The 13,274-nt window shown below is 35.1% G+C and overlaps 1 protein-coding gene across 6 annotated transcripts in view; it reads right to left on the bottom strand.

Annotated features, from left to right (window-relative positions):
- LOC145276981 (uncharacterized) overlaps positions 1-10,757 on the bottom strand; it is a 109,852-nt gene extending 99,095 nt beyond the window's left edge. For all 6 annotated transcript variants that reach the window (XM_080128585.1, XM_080128568.1, XM_080128550.1 and 3 more), the window contains exons 1-2: positions 10,607-10,757; positions 159-220 (exon numbers count right to left, since the gene is read on the bottom strand). In XM_080128585.1, coding sequence (XP_079984711.1) covers positions 159-220; positions 10,607-10,730 — 186 coding nt within the window. In that variant the 5' untranslated portion in view covers positions 10,731-10,757. The remainder of the gene's footprint in view (positions 1-158; positions 221-10,606) is intronic.
- Between the last annotated feature and the right edge of the window lie 2,517 nt (positions 10,758-13,274).

The raw sequence follows: 13,274 nt of genomic DNA on the forward strand, positions 1-13,274 counted from the left end.
GCCTCTGGGCCTTGATTAGTGATGACTCCTATGCAAAGAAAAAAAAAAAGGACAAGATATGTCGGATAGAAGACTTTTAAATGTGGGGAGTTGAAAGATCTCTCTATCATTGTGCCGTACATTTATTTTGGAAATTGAAAAGGAAAACAATTACTTACATCACCCATTTTGACAGTCGAAAGAGTGTTAACAATTTCCTTAAACTTTTCTCGGTTCTTGACTGAAAAAAAGAAAAAGAAAAAGGGGAATTACCAATTAGTTTAATATTTGTATTTTTAAGACAAGGTATTTTCATTGTTTTTTTTTTAAAATAATTTTTCAGAATAACATCCTCATTTTGGTCACTATCACAACTTTTCAAACATTTTTTTTCTTTGCTTTTTGTTGAACCTGGGAATTGTCATGGAATTTTGAATACTAAGCTTTTATGAGGAACATATAAACCTGAGAAAAGAATATTAAAGTGTGCTGGGTAATTTGAGGTTCCAAGTTCAATCCTTAGAAAAGCTAACAGATCGATTAGGCATGTTCATGAGGCCTAAAAAAAATATGAAATGTGAACAGTGTATAATCAGTACCTTATTAAAAGCTTCGACGCAAAACAACAGTAATGCAAAACATTGGAAGAAGGAAGGAGAGAGAAATAGCCGAAATGTTCTGATAACAACCAAGATGAGAAAATCAATAAGAAAATCCCGGTGTTGCCCGGTCATAAGATATACTTAAATATGATATTTTAATTCATGCAGATTACATATTTATTATTACAGAGCCAATTCTATTGATTATTATATTGTACCTAATATATAGTAGTGAAAAGTAAAAAAAAAATATATGACTTGGGTGTCATCAGCTAGAATGAAAACTAAAACATACAACTCTACACCATCATTCCTTAGCCCCTGAGCCACACCCATATGCATAAAAATAGTTTAAAAAAATAAATAAAATCATTTCACCTATGAATGTAGATTTTTATATGTACACAGGTTTAGTTAGCTATTCTTGTCAATGGCAGTTGTTTTGTTTTCAATTTTAACACCTTAACAGCAATTTTTGCCGGCTAAAAACCAAATCGAAAGTGTGCCACAGATTCAAATACCCTATATATCAAATTTCAACTTTGTAGACCAGCTATTCAGAAAGGAGTTTGGTAGAGACTTTCTGCACATACACACACCAACAAGGTCACCTTTATATATATATGTATATATGTATCTTGGTTCTTAAGGAGTAAGATGAAAAATGCTCAAAATAAAAGTGATTTTGAGATTATATTGTCTCTTATTGTCTTGAGAAAACATTTTTTTAAGTCATGAGTGAAAAAATAATACTCAGGAAGCCTCCAGAGCTGCTGCAAGCACTAATTAGAATTAAGGAAGCCCTACTAAAAGCACTACTAAAACCAAGTTTCTACCCCCCCTCCTTGAAGAGAAAATATTTTTTAAGTAAGGCCTGAAAAAATAAATCATCAGAATCCACAGGAGTGCTACTAAAAGCAGTAAATCATTTTTTTTTTTTTTTTAACTCAACAGGGTTAAATTACATTTATTTGTAAGGAAAAAATGTTAAAATAAGCTAAAATAAAAAAAAAAATATTGTCGACCTTGTGTATGCTTGGAATAGCAGCAGTGGCTTTTAATATCAGACTTAAGACAAGGTGGCCATGAAATAGGTAAGCAGATAAATTTTTTGAAACTGGAAACATAAACTAGATGGACGGTTAAACGCCCAAGCAAGCAATTTGTAACATAATTTATAGAGATATATAAATATTTCTGTGTGCTAGAACATTTTTGTTTGAAATTCTACGCAATTATGCAGAATGTAGAAACTGTACTGTAAAGAATGGTAACATTTAATGTTAGTTAGACTAAGCTGCTCTCCATTAACAATTACAGGAAGCCTCTCCAACGACCAATATCCATGACAAATAACTCCCCACCTGAGAATTATTCCTTCAAATTCCTCAGCTTAACACTCACAAGAAATATAAACTGGAGTAAATACATTAGGGACATTGCAAAGGCTGCTGCAAAAAAGTTGGGTTCCCTGTATTGTGTTGGAAGACTACTCACACCTGAGAGTATCCTGTACCTCTACAAAATTACCATTTGCCTATGCAGGAAGTATTGTTACCACATCTGGATTGGTGCATCTACCACTAGTCTCTCCGTCTTTTTTTTTTTTTTTTTTAATATTTAAAAAAAATTTTTTTTTTTATTATTTAAAAATTTTTTTTTTTATTATTTAAAAATTTTTTTTTTTTACTCATGTTCACCCCTTACAGAGCATATCGCTACTGGGACGTAAGCGGCTACTATTCGGGGCCATGTCTAGGAAAGATTAACAAGATATTTGTTTATGTTACATTTAAACTTCTGCATATCAGTACAGCCAGGGCAGCAGGAAGGGAATTCCAAACTCTAGCTGTTCGAGGGAACAAACTATTAGAATAGAAAGCTTTCTGGCATTTAGGGACAACAACAGTCAAGGGATGAGATCTTATTGCTAAGCGGGTTTGTCGGGGATATGTACGTCGAGGGGGTGCAAGTAAAACAAGTTCATCAGAACACATTCCCTTAAAATATTTGTGGAACAGGCCCAGTGATGCAACATTGCGACAATGAGGCAGGGACTGGAGCTTAGTTGATAAAGTGGGACCGATTTGATTGACAACTCTTTTTTGGACTTTATCTAAGAGGGAGAGATTAATGGTAGATGCACCAGCCCAGATGTGGTAACAGTACTGCATGCATGGGTGAATGGTGGCCTTGTAAAGGTACAAGATACTTTCAAGCGTGAGTAATCTTCTAGCTCGATAGAGGGAACCCACCTTTTTTGCAGCAGTCTTGGATAGGGTTATAAAAAGTCTTCAATCTAATAAGTCTCATTTTGTCAACTAAGCTCCAACTCCTGTTTTATTGCCGCAATGTTGCATCTCTGTGCCTGTTTTGCAAATATTTTAATCGATTGTGCTTTGATGAACTCATTTCACTTGTGTCCCCTTGATGTACATATCTCCGACAAACCCGTTTAGCAACAAAATCACATCCCTTCACTGTGGAGGTCCCTAAATGCCAGAAAAGCTTTCTACTGTAATAGTTTTTTTTTGCTCTGACTTTGGAATTCCCTTCCTGTTACCTGCTTCCCTGATTGTACTGATATGCAGAAGTTTAAATGTAACGTAAACTAACATCTCGTTAATCTTTCCTAGGCATGGTTCCAAATTGTAGCCCCTTATATCCAAGTGGCGATATGCCTTGTTTAGAGTAAAAAGGAAAACTTACATAGAAAAATAAAATGTGAAACGAGTTTAGACATTGGAAACAGTAAGTTATAGCAGTAAGTTTTATCATACATGCTAAACATAGAAAAGAAAACTTGATTGGAAAAATAGAGTCACCATCTTTCTAAACAAGTCCAAGGGTTGATAAATCAAATTCATATTTTTCTACTTTAAGGACAGGGAACTAATTTTTGTATTTACTCTTAAAAAAAAAGAAAAAAGGGAAAAAAGGAAATTGTCCTTTAAGTAGGAAATTATGAACTTAAGTTATCATTCTTATAGTGGTTAATGCAACACATTTCAGTGTTGGGTAATTCCATCTCAAATCATCCAGACCATAACACCCTTACCTCTCAGATTTTTTCCAAACTTTCACCATATGTTACTATCATAAAAACTAGGGAATCCTGAAAATTTGAGTTCTAAGCGGTTCCGGAAATATCGCAATTTTGGTATTTTACATATATCGCGTTGAGGTGCAAATTCGCGAAATTATGAAATTGCATTTTGGGATATAAATCAATTCCTAGACTAGGTAAAACCTTGAAAATTCGCATGGACAAGGTTTTCCACATGAGGAATCCAAAAATCATGTATGAAATCTCTGAAAATGAACTGTTTCTGAGTTACTGAACTTTTAAGCTGAGATTTGGGTATTGGTCTAAGGCGACCCAAAAAGACGTGGCACTATTGGAAATTGAATTTTTTTTGTTCCTAGACATTTTTGATAGTCTGAACTCCAATTCCTTCAAAAAAGGTGTTTGGTTCCTTCCTCATTAGCTCAGAATCGAACCTCAAAGATGGGCAGTTTTACGGGCCTCACTTCCAGACAGAGCAGTGTACAAGGAGTCACTTGACTTCACCATAAACAGAAAATCCTGAATTTTATTTTGACTTCCTGTTTATTTAAGAAGTGGTATTGCTGCTTTCTGGTGTTTTTTTAAGTTGGCTGAAACTATTGTTTGTTTTTTTGTTTGATGCAAGGATGCAAGTAGCAGGTAAAGCCAAGTAACCGGATAGGAAGGAAAGGAATCTGTTCAGTAATAAAAGAGAATTAATCTTTAATTATATTCAAATTTGTCCCTGAAATTATTTGCAACAAAGAATCCAATGTGTTTCCATTCTGTATGAACAACTTCTATATTGCATCCTGAAACTACCAGAAATTTTCCAACCCATTCAAAAGTAATGTATTTCATAATTTCCAAAATGAATCAGTTCTCTTTTACATTCTGGCCGTGTGTCATGATTGTAGATAAACACCTTAATGAAGCTTTTCACCACATCTTCAGTATTTACACTTTTGTTTGTTCCCAACAGATTTTGAAATCTTGACTCCAGTTCTTTAATTGTAATGTCAACTGTAGAACCAATATGCTTCTTTAGTTTTTCTTTGATGAAAAAACAGGACTTTCCTTGGAATATCTACCAATCAGGCATTCTTAATATAAAACTCTTTGTACTATTTTTAGAAACTCTAACTTAACTACTACTGTGTATCAGTTTGTAAAACTTTGACGCTGACTTTTTTGAAACATTGAAAAACAATTTTTTTTATTGACAACTTCAAAAAATTTTTTTTTTTTTTTAAATAAATGAGTAAAGTCAATTATTTAAAGAAACAAAGGTTTTATGGTATAGAAAACTAGAAGACTCATGACCTGCTGGGTCAAATAAATATTTAATGTAGATGTTAATAATAGGGCCATTAAAACTTAAGACACTAATATGCAGAGAAGGTATCGTTCTTAGAAAATAATCTTATTAGGTACAGAATATGTAAAACCCTCCCAAATCCCTGTTATAAACGGGTGTTGATAAAAATAACGTTATTATATCAGCACAGTGTGTATTCTATGCAAGTACGGATTTCTGTTTTTGTTGACACTCATAAAATTTTGTAATCTTTTCTTAAAATTACTTCAGTTTACGTTTGAAGTGTTTAGGTGATACTGTCGGTATCGATGAGTGTTCAGAAACCATGCACGACGTCCAATAAAAAATATGTACATGTCTACTTATGTGTATAAATGTTTTGCTAAATGTTGTAATCTTTTCCATAAATGAGCTTGGTTTGAGTTTTAACTGTTTACGCAAAACTGTAGGCATCGACGGATGTTCATAAAATATGCACAGTGTCTGATAAAAAATATATATATGGATACGTATATTTATACTGTAGAAGCATCTTCAAAATTATTTATTGGGATTTAGACTGCACTGCACAAGCACCTTCAAAATTGTCAAATCGGACCTATATTGCACAAGCACCTTCAAAATTGTCAAATCGAACCTATACTGCACAAGCACCTTCAAAATTGTCAAATCAGACCTATACTGCACAAGCACCTTCAAAATTGTCAAATCGAACCTATACTGCACAAGCACCTTCAAAATTGTCAAATTGGACCTATACTCCTTCAAAACCGTGACAGCATATGTTGTCTTACACTCATAAGATGTGTTGTGTTGATAGTTTTTGACTTAAATGTACTATCGTGCCAAAAAATCCAAACCATGTACCCACCCAGCATGGGTACCGTTTCTTAGTATCCATACCCACCGCACTGATTACCAGAAAAATGGGCTTTTGTTCTTTCTTCACTAGTTCACAACTAAACCTAAAAAATGGGTTAATCACAGGGGGTCGTGAGAATTTTTAGGGGTTCATAAATGCTACAAACACATTGCATCCTAACCATATGCAGTTTATTATTTGGGATTGTCCATTGTGATTGTCCAATTTTTGAGGTTCGATTGTGAGCTATCCGGTTACTTGGCTTTACCTGCTACTTGCATCCTTGCATCAAACAAACACCTTTTTTGGAGGAATTTAAGTTCAGACTATCAAGAATGTCTAGGAACAAAAACAAAAAATTCAATTTACAATAGAGCCACATGTTTTTGAGTCGCCTTAGATCAATACCCATATTTTGGCTTAAAAGTTCAATAACTCAGAAACAGTTCATTTTCAGAGGTTTTAAATGTGATTTTTGGATTCCTCGTGTAGAAAACCTTGTCCATGCAAATTTTCAAGGTTCTACCTAGTCTAGAAATTGATTTATGCCCCAAAACGTAATTTCATAATTTTGCAAATTTGCGCCTCGACGCGATATACGTAAAATACCAAAATTGCAATATTTCCGGAACCGCTTAGAGTTAAAAGCTCAAATTTTCAGGATTCCCTAGTTTTTATGATACCAACATATGGTGAAAATTTAGAAAAAAATCTGAGTGGTAAGGGTGTCAAGGATGTTTTTATCTGGATGATTTGAGATGGAAGTACCCTGTTTTACGAATATGATATATATATAAATATATATATATTTTTTTGTATTACTTGTTTTGATCGAACTATTGTTCTCATCTTGAATGTTACCTGCGTAACGTTTCGGTTGGCACGGCCTCCGACCTTCATCAGGCATCTTGGAAAAGAAAGGACTCTTTCTTTTCCAAGATGCCTGATGAAGGTCGGAGGCTACACTGACCGAAACATTGCACAAATAACACTTAAGACGAGAACAAACATTATCATCAGGACGGGCTCCTTGCCCGGACCGATGTGACTCTTCCTCTCCAGAGTTTCCAGTCTTCCATCAGCTACCTCAGATCTTCAGGTTCACAGTTGGTGTCGTGTGCTATTTGCTGGATGTACGTGGATCTAGGCCGTTCTTTGCTTGTGCGTCTGTGTCATGGAGTCCATAGCAATACATCACTCACCAATTCATGCTTGCTCCTCAGACAGTGACCGGCAAATCGTAGGCGTCTCTCCCTAATGGTATTATATATGGCAGGTGTGTTGCCATAAAGTTGCTGCTTTGTGGGATGATTTTGCCAAGATATATTTAATACTGTTCGTATGTGCCATCTAGTTTTCTTTCCAATCTTTTGGCGAGTGTCCAGGCTGTAGAACCGTAAACAAGGACAGACTCTACCACTACCCTGAAGAACTACCTTTTCAGTTTGTTAGCTAGCCTTGAAGTCCATACTGAACACAGCCTATCCAATGCGGCCCATGCTTTTGAGATGCGAATTTCAATATCTCTCTCTGTGGAAACTATGTTGCCGCCCAGATACGTAAACTCAGCAATTTCTTTCAGTGTTGTTCCAACTAGAGCTCTGATCTCTCCTTTCACATTGAAAGTTATAAACCTGATACAAATTACGCAGACGATATTGCTTTGTTCGCGAACAACACTGCTGATGTGCAAACACTGTTTCGCAAGCTAGAAAAGTCTGCAAATGACATTAGTCTCCACATTAATGCGGATAAGACAAAGCTTATGACTTTCAATGTGGAAAGAGAGGTCAGGGCTCTGGTTGGAACAACACTGAAAGAAGTTGAGTTTTATGAGAACAATAGTCCGATCAAAACTATACAAGCAATCACCCCCATCTCAAAAATTCAGAACTGTAATATTTTTTTTAACTAAAATATGGTTTAAGTAAAAAAAAAAAATTTGAGAGTCGTGTAGAACCCCATTAAACTTTAAAATAATTTTGGTGACTGCAAGTCAGGTTAGGTTTTAATGGGATTTAATTCCAGACACTCTTGATTGGGACAAAAATACTCAGTTTTGAAAAGATTTCCTTTCCTCTGACTGAGGACAAAACAGAAACTACACTTTGATGCTAGTCAGAATTTAGGTAATAAATCTCAAATCATTTAAAATGAAAATCAAATTGTTGAAAAAATTGCCTATAAAGATAGCGACTATATTTTCCAGCCTAGTTTTCATTTCGGTGTACTGTACAATGAAACACGCCAAAACTTATTGTTCTACTAAGTACTTATGCATGATGTTACCGCATTGAAATAATAACGTTATTATTTAGAAAGCTATTCTTAACATGGGGAGGGTAGAGTGTTTTGTAACTATTCTGTTGTTTCACCTAACAATAAAAAATATAATAAAAATTGAATTTAACTTTAAAGTACTATTTAAAAAAAAAAAAAATAATAACGCCACGGTAACATAGATACATAAGCACCAAAACCAATGTTATCTACTTTTAAGTAAAAACAATAGAGGTAACACAATATCGAAATCCACTTTAAAAGATTTAGGTGACTTAAATAGAAATTAACCTATTTTATAGTAGTTGAATGAATAAGAGGATAAGTAATTAAATATTTAAACAAAAAGAAAATCGATAAGTAAAAGAATTAACATAGCTGTTCCTATTTACTTGCCTCCCCACGAGGGCAGCCAGGTTTTTTTTTTTTTTTTACATTAGGTCCACCTTCACAATTTTCTTTAAAATGACGACTTTTATAAATTTTCGACTATATTGTATAAGAAAATCTCATTTAAATTTTCCAGAGACAAGTAGTTTTCGAGATATCAAGAATGCACTGTAATTCACTGGCGGCCATGTTTGAATGCACGCGATAAACAAATAGGTCCACCTCCACAATTTTCTTTAAAAATGTTAAGAACGGCTTTCGGAATAAGCATCCCTAACCTCCCTATGTTAAGAACGGCCTTCGAAATAGACAATCCTCAACCTCCTCATGTTAAGAACGGCCTTCAGCATAGACCCTCTCCCTATATTAAGAACGACCTTCGAAAATAGACACTTCCCCACATCCCCATGTTAAGAATGGCTTTCGGAAAAAAACACTCCATTTGTGTGTGTGTGGGGGGGGGGTGATAAATATTTGCCCCAAATTTAACTGTGATATTCGTTGTCAGCATACCCACCCGCAAATATTATAAAAAAATTGGGGGTGGGCAGTGTCGGTCGCAGAGTAGATTTGTTTATCGCGCGCGCATACAAACATGGCCGCCAGTAAATTACAGTGCATAATACAGATTTTTATATCTTGAAAACTACTTGCTTCTGCAAAATTTAAATTAGATTTTCTTATTCAGCATAGTCGAAAACCTTCAAAAGTCGTCATTTTAAAGAAAAATGTAGAGGTGGGTGGACTGGACCTGGACCTCTGGCTGGACCTAGTGTAAAAATTTACCGACACAAGGTCAGTTTTTAATTTGGGGAAAATCCAGCTGAATAAGGACAAAAATAAAAATTGTCTCAGTCATGAAAAACTTCTCCACTGACCGAGGACAGAAAAAGTGAAGTGTAGAAAGTTTTATACTCACTAAACATGTTTAATTTTGTATTAATCAAAGTAAAACAAAACAAAAAGTGAATGTTGTTTTTTTTTTGTGTGTGTGTGTGTATGTATAGGGGATAGTTTTTATATTTATATATGAAAAACATTTTTTCTATTTAAAGTTTTGGTACTTATGCACTTTTGGGTACTAGTGCAGTAGTGCACTTATGGACCCGTGCTGAAATAATAAAGTTATCATTTAAAAAGCCATTCTTAACATGCAGGAGGGGAGGGTGGTGTTGTGTTAACTATTCTATACTTTGACCTTACAATTGAATAAAAAAAAAACATATCATAAAACTTTTATTAAACTTGGAAATACCAATTAAAAAATAGCGCGGATCAGTAAGTGCACTAGCACTCACTTTTGTTACCGTGCTGAAATAATAACATTATTTAGAAAGCCATTCTTAACATGGGAAGGAAGGGTGTTTTCTAACTATTCTCTACTTTCACTTAACAAATTTAATAGAAAAGATGTCGTAAAACTTTAATTTAACTTGAAAATATTATTTTTAAAAATATAGCGCGGTAACAAAAGTGGATAAGCAGTTTTTTTTTTGTGTTTGGACATAAAAAAAAACATACAATTTTGGTTTTCTTTATTTAAATTAAAAGGGGGGAGGGATAACCACTCCTTATTCCTTCGAAATTTTTCAGAGAGAAAAAAAAATAGGCATTATTGTTTTAAGGCATAGCAAACAATAACATGATCTTGCAATCGCGAAGATAATACTGACAGAATGAAAAATAAGTTAACATATATTTAAATTATGACTAGCAGTAGTATTATACGCATTAACAAATTTTAGTACTACTTAACGTGTATATATTTTCATAAATTTATGGGATTTTAAAAGTAAACAAAGAATTTTGGTTTCCATGTTTCTTTTTACACTACTGACTACTACTACTACTACGCAATCATATCAACTGATTACATAAGTGTTTGTAAATAAGAAATATTAAAAAATAACAAATATTTTATACTACACATTTTTATATAAAACACAGATTGTCATTAATTTTATTTGGATAATAAGAAAATAGGATGACATTGTAAATGCGATCGTTTTATTTGAGAACCACGCCTTTTTGTCTGGTGACAAACAAGCCAGTGTTTACGCTTCGAACCGGGGACTTTGGGGTGGGAAATTAAGGGTTAGCAGTGGGAGACGCATAATTTCGTAAAATACCTTTATTTTCGGGATCACTGAGGAACGGTTTAAAATGGGTAACCAAAGCATGATTCGTGGATTTTCCACCACACGACAGTAGAAAGTTTCGGACAGCGTCTTCGGTCAGACTCAAACCCGCCATTTTGCTATTAACCGGAAGTTATAAACCGGAAAAACAATCGCAAAAACAACAACAACAAAAAAAGTTGGTCACAAAAAACAAAAGCTTTCACTATTCGTACTTTTTTATTGTATTCGCGAATAGATTAACTTATACTTAAAAAGCTTGAAGTTTAAGCTATTGGATTAAAAAATGCATTAAAACAAAGACTAAAATGGTAAGTTTTTAGATTAGGTCCACCTCCACAATTTTCTTTTAAATGACGACTTTTGTAGGTTTTCGACTATGCTGAATACGGAAATCGCATTGAAATTTTGCAGAAATAATTAGTTATCGAGATATAAACAGTTGTATTATGCATTGTATTCTTTGGCGGCCATCGTTTTTACGCGCGTGCGCGCGCCATAAACGAATCGACGCGCGTAACAAAACCTTTAACAGTCGTCATTTAAAAGAAAATCGTGGAGGTGGACCTAATCTGAAAACTTACGACTTTCTTTGTCAGCTGATCCTTCAACTTCACGATGAATACTCTAGACAAGACCCTTTTCATATCAATGTTCACCAGTTTAAAGATTTTCTGTTATTCTGAAAAAAAAAAAAAAAAAAAAAAAAACTAAGTTCGTTTGTTTATTTAAAAACTGGTACACATTAATCCGAAGGGAATTTTCCAGGGCATTCATCGTCAAGCAAAAGAATCAGTTGATAAGACAACAAGCACACGCGCGTGCACGCACACACACGCACGCGGAACTTTATCTTAATCTTTTTTCTTACATAGGCATCATCACTTATCAAGGCCAAGAGGCCACTCGAGGATAATAGTTAATGAGTGTAGAGTGGACAATTGGACAATATAGTAACTATCGTTAGTAATGGTAATTTGGTAAATTTGTTAACTTAAGTGGGACGGTTCATCAAAAACTTGTTTATGTTAGACTTGAAGACAACCATATTGTAGTCAGCTGGAAAGCAGGAAAACGGAAGACAGTTCCATAGGCGTGCAGTTCTAAGAAAGAAGCTTTGTTCATGGAATCTATGTTTAGGGTTAGGCACAGATAAAGAGTGGAGAGAATTATTGATAGTGTTTTCTGCTAGATGAGTGTTTCTTTTGAAAGTTTGGCAAGGGGGAGACCAGAGATTGGAACTCAGTCGAGCACTTGCCATGAAAATTACGATAAACCAGAGACAAACTCGCAACATTTCTTCTCTGAGAAAGAGGTTGCAGAGAAGAGAAAAGGGCACCCCCTCACTAGGCTACGAAGTCTATTTTGAACTCTATCAAGGCAGGATATCTCCTTTCTAGCAGCCCCTGCCCAGATGTGGCAACAGTACTCCATCCTTGGATGTACCTGGCTCTTATATAGATAGAGAATTGCATCAGCAGTGAGATATCTACAGGATCGATAGAAGAATCCCACCTACTTAAATAATTCGTTGACATCCATGCTGATGACACGACCATCTATGGCAACACATCAAAGGCCGTAAATGACAAAGTTATCTCTGATTCTCTCTCCTCTGATTTTCAGTACATAGTACAATGGGGGAAAAGGTGGCTGGTTACTTTTAATGTATCTAAAACCAAGCTTCTATCTTTATATCATCAACACTCTGATCCCTATCTGGCATCAATTGAAATGGATGGCTCTCGTCTTGAGGAGGCTCCATGTTTTGACAAGCTTCTGGGATTGACCTTTACTCCTGATCTGAAATGAAACCCGTACATCAAGTCAGTTGCCAAGGTCGCTGGAAAAATGGTTGGATCCTTCTACCGCTCCAGTAGATATCTCACTGCTGATTCAATTCTCTATCTATATAAAAGCCAAGTACGTCCAAGGATGGAATACTGCTGCCATATCTGGGCAGGAGCTGCAAAAAAAAAAAGCCTATCTTGCCTTGACAGAGTACAAAATAGACTTTGTGGCTTAGTGGGGGGATGCCCTTTTCTCTTCCCTGCAACCTCTCTCCTACAAAAGAGATGTTACGAGCCTATCGTTGTTTTATCATTATTTCCCTGTGAAGTGTTCGCTTGAGCTCCAATCTCTCGTTCCCCCTCGCAAATCTTTCATGAAAAACACCACTCTTTATCTGTGCCTAAATGAAAACATAGATTCCATGAACAAAGATTCTTTCTTAGAAGTGCACGCCTGTGGAACTCTCTTCCATTTTCCTGTTTCCCACCTGACTACAACTTGGATGTCTTCAAGTCCAACATAAACAAATTCCTGATGAACTGCCCCCTTAAGTAAGACACTTTATCAGATCTCCATTACGAGCGATTACCACAATATTATCCCATTGATTACTGTACACATCAATAACACTTATCCCCGAGTGGCCTCCGGGCCTTGATAAGTGGTGACTTCTTTGTAAAAAAAATTTAAAAAAAAAAACAAGCCACCTCTTTCTCTATTGTGCCATCTGCTCAAGATCAGAGGAGAGAGAATCGAAGAGAACTTGGTCGTTTATGGTCTTAGATGTGCTACCATAGATGGTTGTGTCATCAGCATAAATGTCTACAAATGATGTAAGGATGTGATTTGGAAAATCATTAATGTAGAT

This window comes from Euprymna scolopes, chromosome 1 (genome assembly GCF_053919585.1).
Source record: "Euprymna scolopes isolate OS-2025 chromosome 1, ASM5391958v1, whole genome shotgun sequence".
Taxonomy (NCBI): domain Eukaryota; kingdom Metazoa; phylum Mollusca; class Cephalopoda; order Sepiida; family Sepiolidae; genus Euprymna; species Euprymna scolopes.